At 39.1% G+C, this 17,847-nt stretch overlaps 1 protein-coding gene across 1 annotated transcript in view; it reads left to right on the forward strand.

Annotated features, from left to right (window-relative positions):
* Positions 1 to 10,089: 10,089 nt before the first annotated feature.
* The window catches only part of LOC134210149 (uncharacterized), a 28,871-nt gene continuing 21,113 nt past the window's right edge, over positions 10,090 to 17,847 (forward strand). The window contains exons 1-2 of the mRNA XM_062686173.1: positions 10,090 to 10,941; positions 14,119 to 14,682. Coding sequence (XP_062542157.1) covers positions 10,090 to 10,941; positions 14,119 to 14,682 — 1,416 coding nt within the window. The remainder of the gene's footprint in view (positions 10,942 to 14,118; positions 14,683 to 17,847) is intronic.

Below are 17,847 nucleotides of genomic sequence, written 5' to 3' on the forward strand. Positions count from 1 at the left end.
TTGAATTAAATCCTTTAATTTATGACACTTTGAAAAAGGCCAAAAAAAAAACTTTCGTGTTGTTTTTCTTGTACGAAAAATTTATTTGTTTCTAGTTCAAAGTAGAGAAGCCCATCCGGTTTGATATTGAGCACAAAACATCATGCTATTATAGCAAACAAATGACGGTTGTCAGAATGACAGCATCTCTTTTCTGTCAAAAGATACATAGGGATGCCCATAACCGAACGGTGCCCACAACCGAACCTCCACCCCTACTTTATCGGGAATGAGAATAATTGCTGCATAAATGTAAAAAGGTAATAAATATTATCATCTGAATTTGACAGAGAATATGAATTTGCGACAGGAGCTAGATAAAACTAAAAAAGTATAAGTTCTTCTTAAGGTGAAGGTGGGTTGAGTACCAAAACAAAGCTTTGAAAGTGTTGGTACAATAAAAACTGTCATATACTGTAGTAGTAGTATTGGTTTCGTATTTATAAAAAAAAAAAACAAAGATTATTAGTAGGGTGGTTCAAAAAACAACCCAGCTCCACCACGCTTAATCGATTCCGTCCCATGCTCCAAGTGTCCTACAAAAGCCGATTTGAACGAAAACTGATTGAGAAAAAAACCGGTTGAAGTTTGTATGAAAGCTAGTATGGGAAACTAAACCTTTCATTACACTGGCTACAATGCCTCTCCTCCAAACGCTGGAGAAAAGAGAACCCACATAGCTGGATGAAAACCACACCTTGGGAAAGATCCATTGATTACGTAGCGCGAAAACAGCATTTTATACCCCGCTTATTTCCATGTCACACTTTTTGTATGAAGTATCTGCTCCTGGTGTGATAGATATCACAGACAAATTCTGGCTATTTTGTTGAATTACACGTTTCACTGATACTTTCTGAGAAGCCTAATTATCATGCTAAGAATTCGCAACCTCGATTAGAATCGACTCCCAACTATCGGAACGACAATTCAATATGCATTGTCTATGGAGTCGAAGCTCTAGAATATTTCATCCAGTCATATGGTCTCCCTCCTCGCCAGGGCCCAATGACGAAACGCCACAGTCAGAATAATGTAAAATTCAACCTCGCCATATTAACTCTCATACAAACCTGAAACGACCTGTGCACAGTAAGCCCCTATTCAAACCAGTCCAAACCACCGGAAGACACCCAGCATATGAAACATATTCGACTGAGCGTGGCGGAGCGAAATGATGTTTGAGCCACCCTTAATATTTTTTTTTTTATTTGCTAATGATCTAATACATGCATTCATCTCTTAGACTAGGTGTTCCGTGTTTTCTTAACACTACCATCCTTATTTGCTATGTTATAGTTTTAGTTATTATTAATACATTTCAATTGCCTCTGGCAGTTAGAATTTTTCCTCTGGTTGAATTGAACCATGTAGGAATTACAATGTTTTCAACTTAAACTAATCTTAACCTATTTTATACTAAGGGTACAAGCAGTTAATCGTTGCAATAGAAGATTGCAACGATTTTTGTCTAAAATTGGAAATTATTTTGTTGGACATTTGTTGCAATGTCTCAATATTAGAAATTCTATGAAGTTCATTGGTACTATACCACGGAGGCAACTTCAGAATTATTTTCAGAATTTTATTTTGAATCCTCTGAAGTGCCTTCTTTCTGGTATTGCAGCAACTAGTCCATATTGGCACAGCATACAACATGGCAGGTCTAAAAATTTGTTTGTAAATCAAAAGTTTGTTCTTAAGACAAAGTTTTGATTTTCTGTTTATAAGTGGATATAGACACTTAATATATTTGTTACATTTGGCTTGAAGGCCTTCAATGTGATTTTTAAAAGTTAATTTTTGATCTAGCAGAAGTCCTAAATATTTAGCTTCGCTAGACCAATTAATTGGAACCCCATTCTTAGGACAATATGTCTGCTAGAAGGTTTCAAGTAAGAAGCTCTCGGCTTATGTGGGAAAATTATAAGCTGAGTTTTGGAAGCATTCTGGGAAATTTTTTATTTTTGCAAGTAAGTGGAGAAAATATCCAAACTTTTTTGCAATCTACTACAAATGACACGAAGGTTTCGCCCTTTGGCTGAAAGGCCCGTGTCATCTGCAAACAAAGATTTTTGACACCCTGGTGGTAAATCAGGTAAGTCAGAAAAAAAAAAAATGTTATACAAAATGGGCCCCAGTATGCTGCCTTGGGGAACACCAGCTCTTACAGGTAATCTATCAGATTTAGAATTCTGATAGTTTACCTGCAGTGAGCGATCTGATAAATAATTTTGGATCAGTTTAATAGTGTACAGAGGAAAATTAAAATTCATCAATTTTTCAATCAAACCTTCATGCCAAACACTGTCAAATGCTTTCTCTATATCAAGAAGAGCAACTCCAGTCGAATATCCTTCAGATTTGTTGAGTCGAATTAAGTTCGTAACTCTTAATAACTGATGAGTGGTTGAATGTCCTTGGCGAAAACCAAATTGCTCATCAGCAAAAATAAAATTGTCATTGGACCATCATTCTATTTAAGATAATCTTTTCAAACAGTTTGCTTATTCAAGAAAGCAAACTGATTGGGCGATAACTAGAAGCCTCTGCTGGATTTTTGTGCGGCTTCAAAATTGGAACAACTTTGACATTTTTCCATTTATCTGGGAAGTATGCCAATTGAAAACATTTGTTAAATAAATTAACCAAAAAGGATAAAGAGCTCTCAGGAAGTTTTTGATAAGTATGTAGAAAATACCATCATCACCCGGGGCTTTCATATTTTTAAATTTTCTAGTAATAGATCTCACTTCATCCAAATTAGTTCCCAACGAAGGGTCAAAAACATTATCTTGGTTGAGAATGTCTTCGAAGCTTCGTGTAACCTGATCCTCAATTGGACTAGTGAGACCTAGACTAAAATTATGGGCACTCTCGAACTGCTGAGCAAGTTTTTGAGCCTTTTCGCCATTTGTTAATAAAATTTTATTTCCCTCTTTAAGCGCTGGAATTGGCTTTTGAGGTTTTTTAAGAATTTTCGTTAATTTCCAGAAGGGTTTCGAACTGGGATCCAACTTCGAGACATTATTCTCAAAGTTGGTATTTCTCAGAATAGCGAAACGTTTTTTAATTTTCCAAATCTCGCCAAATAACTTTCAACGCGGGATCGCAGGTTCTTTGGTATTGCCTTAGCCTCACATTTTTAAAACGGATCAGTAACTGAAGATCGTCGTCAATAATAATGCAGTTGAATTTAATTTCACATTTAGGAATTGCAATGCCTCTGGCTTCGACAATTAAATTTGTCAAAGATACGAGAGCATTATCAATATCACTTTTGGTATCGAGAGGAATATCAACATCAAAATTCCTATCGATATACGTTTTATATAAATCCCAATCAGCCCTATGATAATTGAAAGTAGAGCTGATTGGATTATAAATGGCTTCTTGTGAGATTTCAAATGTCACAGAAAGGTGATCAGAGTCAAAGTCAGCATGAGTTACCAATTGGCCACACAGCTGACTTGAATCCGTTAAAACTAAATCAATTGTAGAAGGATTTCGACTGGACGAAAAACAAGTTGGTCCATTGGGATATTGAATAGTATAATATCCCGCAGAACAATCTTCAAATTAAATTTTACCATTGGAATTGCTTTGAGCATTATTCCATGAACGGTGTTTGGCATTGAAGTCACCAATTACGAAGAATTTTGATTTGTTGCGAGTCAGAATTTGAAGATCAGCTTTCAACAAATTCTTTTGCTGCCCATTGCATTGAAAAGCCAAATAGGCTGCAATGAAGGAAAATTGACCAAAATTTGTTTCAACAGAAACTCCCAAGGTTTCAAAAACTTTGGTTTCAAACGAAGAAAATAATTTATGTTTGATACGTCTATTAATGACAATGGCGACCCCACCACAGGCGCTGTCAAGACGATCATTTCTGTAGATAAAATAATTTGGATCTCTTTTAATGGAGAGTCCGGGCTTTAAATAAGTCTCTGTTATAATGGCAATATGCACATTATGAACTGATAGGAAGTTGAATAATTCATCTTCCTTACCCTTTAGAGAGCGGGCATTCCAATTTAGAACTTTCACACAATTATTTGGATCCATTGAAACGGAGTCCGATAACAATTTTTTGTGTGTACTTTATACCAACCTGAACAGCTTCAGGAATGGTATTTGCTTTGAACATTGCATCAATCATGTGATGCAATTGTTCAGTTAAAAAATCAAAATCGGAAGCAGACATGTTACCTGAATCGGCAACATGACCGTTATTTTCCGTTAGGACATGGGTATAAACCTCATTTCGAGAAGAGAAATTTTGTCTACCAGCAGCGATGTTTGCATACGTAGGTACATTCGAAAAATTGAATTTACTGAAGTGCTTGCTACCCGTTGACGAGCAGCAAAATTTGTTTGTGAATTGTGGTGGGTATGAATTGCTCGACCGGTAACTGGTTTCGAAATTTGAGCGTTTGAAAAATTTCTACCAGTCGAATCTGGGATCCGATTGGAATTTCCGTCATCAATTTTGCACGGGAATTCAAAACTGTTTTGCGTGAAGGGCATTCCCAGAAATTGGATTTATGATTGCCCCCACAATTAGCACATTTAAATTTATTGGAATCTTCTCTCACAGGACATGCGTCCTTGGCGTGAGAGGTTCCACCACAAATCATGCATTTAGCATCCATGTGACAATGTTTGGTTCCATGACCCCACTTTTAGCACTTACGGCACTGGGTGGGGTTTTGGAAATTTCCCCCAGGCCTGCGGAAATGTTCCCATGCAACACGGACATGGGACATAATACAGGCCTTTTCCAAACTTTTCATATTATTTAGTTCACTTTTGTTGAAATGAACTAAATAAAATTCTTGAGAAATGCCCCTCTGGGAAGTACCAGAGTGGGATTTCTTTTTCATCTTAATTACTTGGACTGGTGAAAATCCAAGTAATTGAGAAATTTCAATTTTAATCTCATCCAGTGATTTATCATCACTGGGGAGACCTTTCAAGACGACTTTGAACAATCGCTCAGTGTTGTCGTCATATGTGAAGAATTTATGGCACTTCTCAGTTAAATACTGAAGAAGACGTTTGCGATCGTCAAAGGATCCCGGCAAAACGCGGCAGTCACCCTTCCTAGCAATTTGAAATGAAACCTTGATCCCCTGAAGGTTACTCAAAATCTCATTCCGGAAGCCAGAAAACTCGGCAACAGATACCGCAATTGGCGGAATCCTTTGCTTTTTCGCATGAATCGAATCACCTGGGCTAGAGGTATATTCGATTTGCTCAATTTCATCATTAATCAAATCGAACTGATTGCTCAGTTCGATTGGAGAAGAATTATTTCCGATATTAGAGTTAGAAGGAATATCTGAAGTCTCCAGTTTCCTTCTATTTTTCCGCGCTTGGGCAGGACGGTCTTGAAACCTTGTTTCTTTGAAGGAAGTGGAGAATTCAGAGACTCCCCCTTCCTCTTGTTTTTATTAATGCTCATTGCTGAGCGTGGAGACGTGACCTGCAGGATTACCACTCTTTTCGGAATTTTACTTCCGCAAACGGGTCCAACGTAAAACGAAGGCACGGGTCCTTGCAAAGATCGTAACTGGATCAGTGGGTACAAATAGCGCTAAGAAGCACCGTTGAAATTAAAATAGCTTCGGGTAGTATTAAAAACTTCCTTCCGCAAAGAGAGAAAGAACCGCACAGCACGAAAGCACGATGCGGTCTGACCCTTAATATTAGTTTGCTGCTGCCGGTGCCGGTGTTTACATTCGCTCCGCGATCCGTTTTTAGTGGTTTTTTTTTTCGGTCAAAAATAGCAGTTTTTATTAAGTTTTCGTTTCAAACAAGTGACTGATTTCAAAAAGTGATGTTTAATTGGCATTCCATCAACATTTCGGTCTGCTGATGTGCGGAGAAGTGTGTGAAAACTTGATTTTTTCGATGCCCTTTGAGGAGAAGTGAAGTGCAGTGATAAGCCCACCAAATCGCGAACGGCTATTAAATTGGCACGAAACTGCTGATTTATTCTATAATTCGAGAAGAAATGCATAGTACTGTTTGAAGAAACATTTTCATAATCACGGGAAGTAAATAAATACGCTGTGAGCAGGTTAGTAATTTGAATATCAAACTTTTGTTCGGTGCTGTTCGATGCATTCAAATTTTGGTGGGAGAGGAGTGCGGGAGGTGTGATACTGGCCCGTGGAAGGTCCGGTGCCATATTGACTGCCATCGTGGTACTCTTCCAACTATGTCCTTAAAAAATGCAGGTCCCATTAACCTACTGCTTCAACAGTCCATCAATAGTGTATCCGGTGTGGTAAAACATAGACGGCGGCGTGGATATTTTTAATACGACGACGCGCCGATTCATGTTAAGGTTCCCCCAAACATACGCGGCGCGACAATCGCAACGCGATTCTGAACATTCTGAACATTGCCTGCAGACCGACGACCCGACGATAGAATCGCGGCGGCTACTTGTCGCCGTCGCGGCGATGAAATCGCTTAGGTCTGGAGGAGCCTTTAAACGGCGGCGGCGGCGTAAGAAATCATCGGTTGCAGCGGCACACAGGCCTACCGAATCATTCGTATCTCCCAGTTGTTAATTTAGTCGTTAGAGCTGATATGATTTCAATTTTTTTTCTCCCTCTAAGTGCTTACGTATGTGTACAACCCGTAATGGGCCCATCAGTAGCTGAAAAGCTGTGGAGGACGACGGAGGTCCTTCGTAGCTTAGTAGAGAAAGCACTTTTCTAGCAAACAGAGGTCGTGGGTTTAATCCTCACCGAAGAAAATGGTTACCCTCCAATACATTTTTTCTAACTTTATCTTTCACATGTTGTGTAATTGCAAAAATTGAGTTTACAAACATAGAAATTAATATCCAATCCGGGTGGTTTATAACCGAAAAGTACCTTTGATTGAACTTAACTTTTCGTGGCAATCAAAGTGAGCGAAAAATGGTTATCAATCTTCAGGCTGTTTTTCTTTTGTGAAAAGCGATGTCTTGCCAAAAAATTTCTTCAGTGTGGATCCTGTGCTCTTAAGATTGAGTAAACATTACGAATCCTACTCTTAGCATGTCATTTAAATAGGGCCATACAATAATTAAGTAAGTGCTAATGAGGGAGAGAAGCATGTCGTCATTTTTCAAGGTTCCATTTTTGTATAAACACTTCTTCATTGGTCTTAATATTGTTCGAAAAAACCTCAATTGGATTGTGTTTCAATATTGCTTCTCGGATTTAAAACAACAACGCAGTCTATTATCGCAAATCCAAAAGATAAAATATTCAACAGCATCTTCCATTCTGAATTATATTTAAAAAAAAGTGTGCAGCAGCCAAATCTGGCTCACTGATGATAATTCTATCAGATCTAAAACATTTACCCGGTTCGGATTCAAGATCATTCGCACTACACGCAACCAAACCAGAAAAAATAGTTCCCATGATAAAATAATTCCCATGATTAAATCTAATTAATCGCCAAACAATTGATAGGTAATTTGTTTTGTTTGAAAACAACTTAAACGTTTTGTTTTGATTTAATGTTTTCGGTATTAAAATTTCAAACACATCGCAATTTTGAGGATCAGAATTAAGTACGGGAAATGTTGTTCGTTACGAGTTACATGCCAGCGAGTAAGCAATGGAAAAACCGCCAAAAGTTTTCCTATCAGAGGGGCTGAGAGCTAGTAGCAGCTGTGGTTGGGTGAAATAATGGAAGCACAAAAAAAAAAGCATGGGGCGGCTTTCAGAAAGGCGATATCAGTTCTAACAATGAATTAGTAAACGCCGATTTCATGCTGTAAATAAACCATTTTATGCAGTAACTTTTACTCGCATGAAAAATAGTAAGCAATCAAATTTAACTTGATTAGAGTTCAAATTTAAAGAATAAACCAAAAAGTCTTCAAGCCCTTTTGGAATTTATTTCTTGAATTAAGCTAAATAATTACTTCGTCCATTGAAGGCAGTTTCCATCGTTACACTTCCATTCTGAAGTAGAACAAAGAATTTCCTTTATTTCTAATTTACCTTCCCCCAACAACTATGGACGGTTGTTGGACTGAAGTTTTGGTGCACTGTCATAATTATGAATGGAAAATATTCTTTGAGCGATACAATGGTGGCACAACGAACTTTAGTTTGCTTTGTAGAAACTGTTCGTGAGACATTCCCTCCCGCTGTCTACTCGTGCCGTAGGTATACTAAAAGTACATACATACAACATAAGCACGTCGTGTTTTTGGATTCATGAGAAAGCAGCAAAATCTGTTTCCTATGCACTTGCCATGTCCGCAACGTAAGACGTTGGTTTTAACGAAACGTGGTTGCGGTACCCAAAACAAAGATGAATGCATAATTCCAAATTAGCTGCCTGTTTGCTCTTTTGAGATTGGGCAGCCACAAACCCACACGTGTCTTGCCGGAAATTTTCCTCCGAGGAAATCCAAACAATGCGCTGTTGGGATGTGACTCTGTGCGGCGAAAGTTAATCCTTGTTTAACCTGATTTGAGTTTTATAGTTGTGTTTCGGTCTCGAGAGGCGATGGAGTGATGCGACGAAAAGTGAAGTACTTCTCATGTTAACTTTATGCTTACCTTAGTTTGTACTACCAACTGTTGATTTCGTTTTTAATTAGTAAGGGAGAGTCTGTAATTGTGTTCCGTGAAAACTAAGAAAAATGCTCAGCAGAGTAGCAGAGTAGAGTAACTTATGAACTTATCATGTGAAAAGTATGAAGTTTCAAATGTTTTATTCCTGTCATTCGTGATAATACACAACAATTGTTCGGGCTTGAAACCGCCCTTTCTTGTTCCTGCCAGCGAAATTGCTACATTGCTACATGTGCCAGTCATGGCAATGTTGTTCAAGTCGTTTGTCCATTTGAAATGAGATTTGTATGTGACATATGAAGTCGTTTTCGTATTGTTTATGCCTCTCAGCGCTCCACATTTTACGTGTCATTCATGCAACCAAATGGTGCTGCCAAGCTCCGGCACCTGCTTAGTATCTAGACACATTCTCTTTCGCTAGCATGTGTAATCATAAAAGGGCAACAGCTGTTCCTTCGTTAGAGCACTGTATTTTCTCACTTTTTGTGGGATGATTCTATTATGATTTAAATTTCATTGTCGATTATTTTTTCACACATACACCAAACCTGTTAGAAATGTGAGATTTAGTTTTACTAGCAAAATAAGTACCGTCATTGGGGGTGACAATGGGTCTAGGGAGTGAGAATGGGTAATGAACGGAGAAAGTTTAAATTCATAATAAATTAGTAAATACTACGAAAATTTACAAAACCTTCAGACAGTTTGATAGATTGGATATTTCTGCACTTCCAACAGCAAGTATTGAATCTCAATATGAAATAGTTTTTACGAAATAAATTTCAAAAGTTCAATATGGTCGGGGTTCAGCCAAACCGCACCAAGCGGCTTTTCGACTGACTTGTGATATTTTGATCGTACAAGGACAACGGAAATAGTTTCATATCAATTTAAGCGTACATTTGCAGTAGGATATCCTCAGTTATGGCGTTAAGGGATATCTGATACGATTTGCGATCAATTAAATCTGCTAAACAAAAGTTTTAGCAGAAAAATTGGTAATTTTTCGTTGGCGCTTGGTGCGATTTGGCTGAACCCCGACCATATGATAATGACAGGTTAATATTCTGGTAAAAAAATCTAAGTAATACGCTCTCATAGAACTATTGTAAAAGTTTGACTTGCTTTGAAAGATACCTTACTGTCCTGTGTTGACAATTCACTAATGATTCTCAACTTTACATTGATTGTTATGTGAATAATTCAAACCTTTCTAAATAGTGACTGATTCATGCCAAATGGGGGTGAGAATGGGTCAAGTAAAAAAACGCACGAACACAACCAGAATGTTACGATTATGCAATATTTCACCAATACACATGCAATTTACGTCAATCACGTTGTCAACAACGTCGGTCATCGTTTCATTTTTAAATTCAGCAACTTTGTAAGTCATAAATTAAATAATTTCACTACGAACATGCTAACATATATCCAATTTCTCAGCACGATGCCCCGGACATACAAAAAACAAGCAGGGTCACGATCCTACCGAAATTATAAGGATGTCAACTTGGAGAACTGTTTGCGGGCAATTTCGGAGGGAATGTCCCATCGGGAAGCGTCCAAAACATTTGGAATTCCTAAAAGTACGATCGGAAACAAGCTTTACACGGATAAGAAGAATTATCCTGGAGGTCAGTGCGTCTTCACTTCTGTTGAAGAGGAAAAGTTGGCAAAGTGCATTACGTCCATGAGTGATTTTGGTTTTCCGGTAAACGAAGACGATTTACGATTCATTGTGAAGGATTACTTATCAAAAATCGGGAGATCAGTGGAACGTTTTACGGACAACTTACCTGGCCGGGATTGGATGAAGCGGTTTCTCAGCCGCCATGCAGATCTCTCTGAGCGCTTCGTGGTGAATATCAAAAAAAGTCGAGCGGCAATCACGCCTGAAATCCTGACCGATTACATTGATAATCTCAGGAAAGTACTGATCGATGTCCCACCCGAAAATATCTGGAACTTTGACGAGACGAATGTTACCGACGACCCAGGAGCAAGAAAGTGTATCGTGAAGCGAGGCACCAAATATCCTGTGAACATCATGAATTCATCGAAGAGTAGTATCTCGATTATGATGGCAGGCAGCGCAGCAGGAGATCTACTACCGCCGTACGTCGTCTATAAGTCATCTAAGTTATGGAATACGTGGGTCGAGAATGGACCGCCTGGAACACGGTACAACAATTCTGCAAGTGGATGGTTTGATACAGCGATTTTCGAAAACTGGTTCGAGATTCATTTGATGCCAACTTTGAAAAAGCGTAGCGGCAAAAAGGTTGTAATTGGAGACAATGTAAGCTCACATTTTTCAACCCGAGTGCTTGAGTTGTGTCAGTCACATAACATCGTTTTCGTATGCCTTCCCGCGAATTCGACACATATTACACAACCTCTTGATGTGGCCTTTTTCGGTCCCATGAAGCGAAATTGGAGACAAATTCTACGATCATATAAAGAGAAAAGCTTGTCCTCTGCCACGAGTTTGCAGAAACCACATTTTCCAGGGTTATTGAAGGAGTTAATGGATATTCTCAAGGAAAACCAAAAACCCAACTTAATTTCTGGATTTAAGAAATGCGGTATATAGTTATGATACAATATGCACATCAACCGTAATAGCCAACCAGAGGGCCCTGCCAACAGAGAAGCACCGTCAGCAGAACCCCTGGACTTCGATCCCAATCAGCCGTTGTCACCCAGAAAGTAATAATGCACCATCAGCAGAATTCCCCACCGGTCGATCACCGATGTTCCAAATAGGCAGGCATAGGAAATGTTAAGTTAGCAATAATAAGTTATAAAAGGTAGTGAAAGACAGTGAATTGGGCAGTTCATAGTTAGTAAGCAGTGAATTCAGATGTAATTAGTGTAAAGTTTGATTAATAAATTATTTTTTTATGATTCCGTAACACTTGTTACTATAATTGGCGCAGCCGGATAGGCCAGTGAAAAAGTGATCTTAGTGAAAAAACAGTGGAATAAATTGGACTAATAAACCAATTTGAAGTGGTACCCGTTTTTCAACATCCTCAACTGAAGGCGTAGCCGTTGACGTGATTAGAGGACCCCCCGCCACTAGGACACGCGGAGCACCGCCAACGTTTTTCATCGAGCCACCACGACTAAAAACCGTAAGTAGAACCCTTTATTCATTTTAAAGTGAAAAGTGTTACTTGCGTCTGTGATTAATTTTATCGCAGCGAAACGAATTTGCGAGTTCTAAGAGAACGCAAGTTCAAAAACCCAGTGAAATTTAAACCGTGTGTGCACAAGCGAGGCTAGTGAAATCAGAGACAACATTAGTTGAACTTCATTCACATTAACAGCTCTTGTTGCATAATCGTATAGGTCAGGTACGTTGAGTCGCGCAGCGAACCGTATCGCATGCCAAAAATTCATCGCAAAAGAAAATTTGTGCTGAACTTTTCAGATTCTTCTGAGGACGAGTTTAATACATCCTCACCTGATATGGAAGAAATCTCTAACAAGCTCGCTCAAATGATGACTGCTATTGTCAGTCTTCAAGAGAGACAAATTCAATTAGAACAGAATTCAACTGCAGCCGCCAGCAGTAATTCACAAACCGAAAACACAGGCGATGTTCCAATCGGGGATTTCTTCAAAATTCCCGATCCCATTAAATCTCTTCAGCCTTTCGAAGGCAACAGAAAACAACTGGCCGCGTGGCTTACCACGGCAGAAAATACTTTAAATCTATTCAAGAATAAAGTTGCACCGGAATTATACACAATGTATGTGACGGCTGTAACAAATAAGATAAGTGGGAAAGCAAAAGACATCCTATGTCTTGCAGGCAATCCACAAGATTTCGATAACATTAAGGAAATTTTAATTCATGCTCTTGGTGATCGCCAAGAATTATCTACGTATAAATGCCAGTTGTGGCAGAATAAAATGGATCAAAATATGAGCATTCATAGATATTACAAACGTACAAAAGAGATAGTACAGAATATTAAAACTTTATCAAAACAAAACACAAAGTATCGTGATAATTGGGATGCAATAAATACTTTTATTGATGAGGACGGATTAGCCGCTTTTATTTCTGGATTGCGTGGAAACTATTTCGGTCACGCTCAAGCAGCAAGGCCTAAAGATATTGAGGATGCATACGCATTCTTGTGCAAATTTAAGAGTCAAGAAATCAACGCCAGTAATATGGAAGACATTTCAAAAGCTAAAATTAAAACGGTAGTAAATTATTTACGAGTAGTAGCAGTAAAAATCAGGATCCAAAACCCATGCAGCATACCAAATTTAAACCAAACTTTTCGCACAAACCAAACTTTGTTTCAGATAATAACAGCAAAGACTCCATAGAACCGATGGAAACTGACTCATCGCTTCAAAGCAGATTAACTTATAATAAAAAGCTCATTAACAATAACGAGGTAGCTAGTGAATATGAACTTTCCGCATCAGAAGACTCATCTGATGATGATGAGGAAAAAGAGGTAAATTTTTGTCAGGCCAATCGAGTAACTCAAATAAAATGAGGAACTTCTTACCATATTTGAAATTGAACGGCTTCAAGTTTTTAATTGACACGGGCGCTAACAAAAATCTCATTCGCCCGGGATTACTTAAGAATACTGTAGAAACCAAACCCGTTACAATTAAAAATATCTCTGGTTCTCATATTATTAACAAAAAAGGATATTTTAACTTCTTCGGAAGAAACTTTCCACCACAAAAATTTTACGAAATCTCTTTTCATAATTACTTTGAAGGTCTTATTGGATCTGAGTTTCTTTCAAGAACCAAAGCTGTCATAAACTACGAAAAAGAAATTGTTAAAGTTAATGGCATCGAAATACCATTTAAAAAATATTACCCTGTGTTCGATCACACATCGTGCCGATGTCATCGTCGCTGTGCTGTGCTGCTGGCTATGGAAAAGAACGCGCCAAACAGAGCAGCGTGCATCGTATTGTTTATTTTCTGTTCTGTTTATTGTTTCAACCTGCGCGCCAACACTGATCGTTTGGCGCGCAGATAGTCCAATTAGATTTAAATTTAAATTGTTTTGCACACGTTCCCAAATTATTGTATCTTTTTGCCGTACTAAGAGTCGCCTATAAAAGGCGACTCTAGACTCAATGTTTGTACAGTGTTCGCAATAGTAACCTCCGAGTAGGCACGCTGCCTCTCGGAGGCAATAAAATCAAGTCAAGCTGAAGCAATAGTTTCTTTATTCGTCGCCCGGAGAATCACCTTTAGAAAAGTACACAACGTAGGGTCGTCCCACCCTGGACGAAACATTGGTGCCGTGACCAGGATGGTGCCTGGAATCGACTTCCCGACGGCGAGAAAGGAAGCTGCTGCAGTTGGACGATCAACCTTTTTCTTCTGCACCGTTTTGAATAACGTCCCAGCGAACCTGTGCTACCAAGTCGGATCCCGAGCATCCCAAGCGATCAGCCTGCCGTTCCAGCCGAACCGCTAGAACGAAAACGCTGAAGAAGAAGAAGAAGAAGAAGAAGAAGAAACAAACAAGCACACTGGACATCCACCTCTTCGGCGCTTCCGTTGGATAACGTCCCAGTCGAACCCGTGCATCCCAGCCGGACACCGAGAATCCCAGTCGGATAGCCTGTCGTTCCAGCTGGACAGCCAAATCCAAAGAAGCCGGAGAAGTGGAAATCGACAAGCCGCTGTGCCGAGCCACAGGGCTGTTAGGGGAGCGGAGCGTACCATCCGTCCCCAGGGATCGTCATCCTACCCGGCCGTTGCGCCATTCCGACCCAGCGTCCACATTCGGACCCCAGTGGTCACATCCGACCCCAGCGGTCACATCCGGACCCAGCGTCCACATTCGGACCCAGCGTCCACAATCGGACCCCACGTCCACATTCGGACCCAGCGTCCACATCTGATCGTACCATTTGCATCGAGAGCATCATCCAACCCAATCAATCCATCCGCATCATCATCCATCGACAGCCATGTCAAGCACTCAAGCGATTACTTTTGCCGCACCAACAGCAGCAGTAGCAGACGACATCAAAACGTAATTGCAAAACGTTCGTTTTGGGGCGGCGGTATGTTCGATCACACATCGTGCCGATGTCATCGTCGCTGTGCTGTGCTGCTGGCTATGGAAAAGAACGCGCCAAACAGAGCAGCGTGCATCGTATTGTTTATTTTCTGTTCTGTTTATTGTTTCAACCTGCGCGCCAACACTGATCGTTTGGCGCGCAGATAGTCCAATTAGATTTAAATTTAAATTGTTTTGCACACGTTCCCAAATTATTGTATCTTTTTGCCGTACTAAGAGTCGCCTATAAAAGGCGACTCTAGACTCAATGTTTGTACAGTGTTCGCAATAGTAACCTCCGAGTAGGCACGCTGCCTCTCGGAGGCAATAAAATCAAGTCAAGCTGAAGCAATAGTTTCTTTATTCGTCGCCCGGAGAATCACCTTTAGAAAAGTACACAACGTAGGGTCGTCCCACCCTGGACGAAACACCCTGCTAGGAAAACATACAACCACATTGTTACCCTTTCAACTACAAACGATGGAGACTGGTACGTCCCGAAATTCTCAAAATTAACAAATAAACTCACAATATTACCCGGTCTTTATAACTCTAGGCATTTTAAATCCACAATCCTTGTTCAAAGCAATAGCAAAACCCCACCAAAAGACATTCCTAAATTCTCTTTAAAAGTTAATAATTTCGAGACTATCTCCCCAATCCCTGTTAAAATTCATAAGAGTCTAGAAGAATCAGATATACAACAATTAATTCGTACAGATCATTTATCCAATTTTGAAAAATCCAAATTGTTCGATGTTATTTTGGAACACCAGGATACATTAATAAAAACTGGTGAAAAACTCACAGCAACTACTGCAGTGAAACATAATATTGTAACAAAAGATAGCCAACCAATCTATACAAAAACGTATAGATATCCTCAACACTATAAGAAAGACGTAGACGAGCAAATTCAAGAAATGCTCGAATGCGGAATAATTAGAAACTCACTGAGCCCATATTCTTCTCCCGTTTGGGTAGTCCCAAAAAAATCGGACGCCTCTGGAAAGAAAAAGGTTAGAGTAGTTATCGATTACCGGAAACTTAATGACAAAACGGTAGACGATAAGTATCCTATCCCTCAGATAGAAGAAATTCTCGACAGTCTTGGCAAGTCTGTGTACTTTACGACTTTGGATTTAAAGTCAGGCTTTCACCAAATCGAGATGAACAAAAAGGACATAGAGAAAACAGCATTTTCAACAGGACAAGGGCACTACGAATTCACACGTATGCCTTTTGGCTTGAAGAACGCGCCCGCCACTTTCCAGCGAGCGATGAATAGCATATTGGCTGATTACATTGGTATTATATGCTTCGTTTATCTGGATGATATCATCATCATTGGATATAACTTAGAAAATCACCTTGAAAATGTTTCAAAGGTTTTAAAACGTCTAGCGGATTTCAATCTTAAAATCCAGTTAGACAAGTGTGAGTTCTTGCGAACCGAAACAGAATTTTTAGGTCATGTAATCACTCCCAATGGCATTAAGGCAAACCCCGATAAGATACAAAAAATTCTAGAATGGCAATTACCAACTACATCAAAGCAGATTAAACAATTTTTAGGACTTACTGGATATTATAGAAGGTTCATTAAAGACTATTCTAAAATTACTAAACCCTTCACGAAGTATTTGAAAAAAGATGTAGACATAAACATAAATGATAAAGATTACAAAGAATCTTTTGAAAAATTGAAAACCATCATATCTTCGGATCAGGTTCTTGCCTATCCTGATTATAACCTTCCTTTTATTTTGACCACGGATGCGAGCAACTATGCTCTGGGCGCGGTTTTATCACAAAAACAGGATGGAACAGAGAGACCAATAGCATTTGCCAGTCGGACCCTCAATAACACTGAACTAAATTATTGTACCACAGAAAAAGAAGCATTGGCGATAATGTGGGCTATTAACAAATTTAAACAATATCTGGGTGGGAATAAATTTACTCTCATAACAGATCACAAACCTTTAACATACATAAAGAATTCTAAAAAGAATCTAAAATTGATCAATTGGAGCCTTGAACTAGAAAACTATGATTATGATATAGTTTACAGGTCAGGAAAAACAAACGTTGTAGCTGACGCACTTAGCCGTAAAATAGATGCGAACGCAAATGACGTTGACGAAGAATCCTTGGCTACAAATCACTCTGCGGATACTTCAGGTGATTTCTTCATTCATTTTACTGAACGAGCAATCAATAGCTATCGCAATCAAATAGTATTCAGGCAAACAACTTTCAATAGCATTATAACAGAGAACCCTTTTCCTAACTTCAACCGTGTAACTATTTGTGCAACGTCGTATGATCCAGAGAACATAACCAGATTTATCAAAGAATACAGCTCGGGTACACAAACCGCCATTCTGGCACCTGAAAATCTATTCCAGTTAATACAAGAAGATCACAGGGAACACTTTTCGTTGACAAATTCGCATTTCGTCATTACTCAAAATATCGTCGAAGATGTGACTTCGGAAAACAGGCAAGATCAAATAGTTCGCACTGAACATGAACGAGCCCACCGTGGAATATCAGAGATGGAAAAGCAAATTAAGAGAGCATATTTTTTTCCTGGAATGACAAAAAAGATTAGGCAAATAGTAAATTCTTGCTCTATTTGTGCAAAACACAAGTATGAACGCAAGCCCTACAACATTAAAATTTCTCCGAGACCCGTGGAAAAATCACCCTTCGATAGAGTCCACATAGACATTTTTGGAATCGATAAGCATAACTACTTATCATTAATATGTGCTTTTTCTAAGCACTTACAAATGATCGAAATTCCGTCCCGAAATCTTACCGATATTCAACAAGCCCTTTCTCAATATATCAGAACATTTGGAGCCCCAAAGAAAATAATTTGTGACCATGAAGCTGCGTTCACTAGCTTACAGTTGAAAGCCTTTTTAGCTAATTTAGGAACAGACATTGAGTTTGCTTCATCCTCCGAGTCGAACGGACAAATTGAAAAGACTCATAGTACTATTATTGAGATATACAATACCAATAAACATAAATTTGAAGGACAAAGTTCGCCAGAGATCGTAGCTATAGCAACAGCCCTTTATAATAATTCAGTTCACTCAGCTACTTCTTTTAAACCCAACGAAA

Source organism: Armigeres subalbatus, chromosome 2 (assembly GCF_024139115.2).
Source record: "Armigeres subalbatus isolate Guangzhou_Male chromosome 2, GZ_Asu_2, whole genome shotgun sequence".
Classification (NCBI taxonomy): domain Eukaryota; kingdom Metazoa; phylum Arthropoda; class Insecta; order Diptera; family Culicidae; genus Armigeres; species Armigeres subalbatus.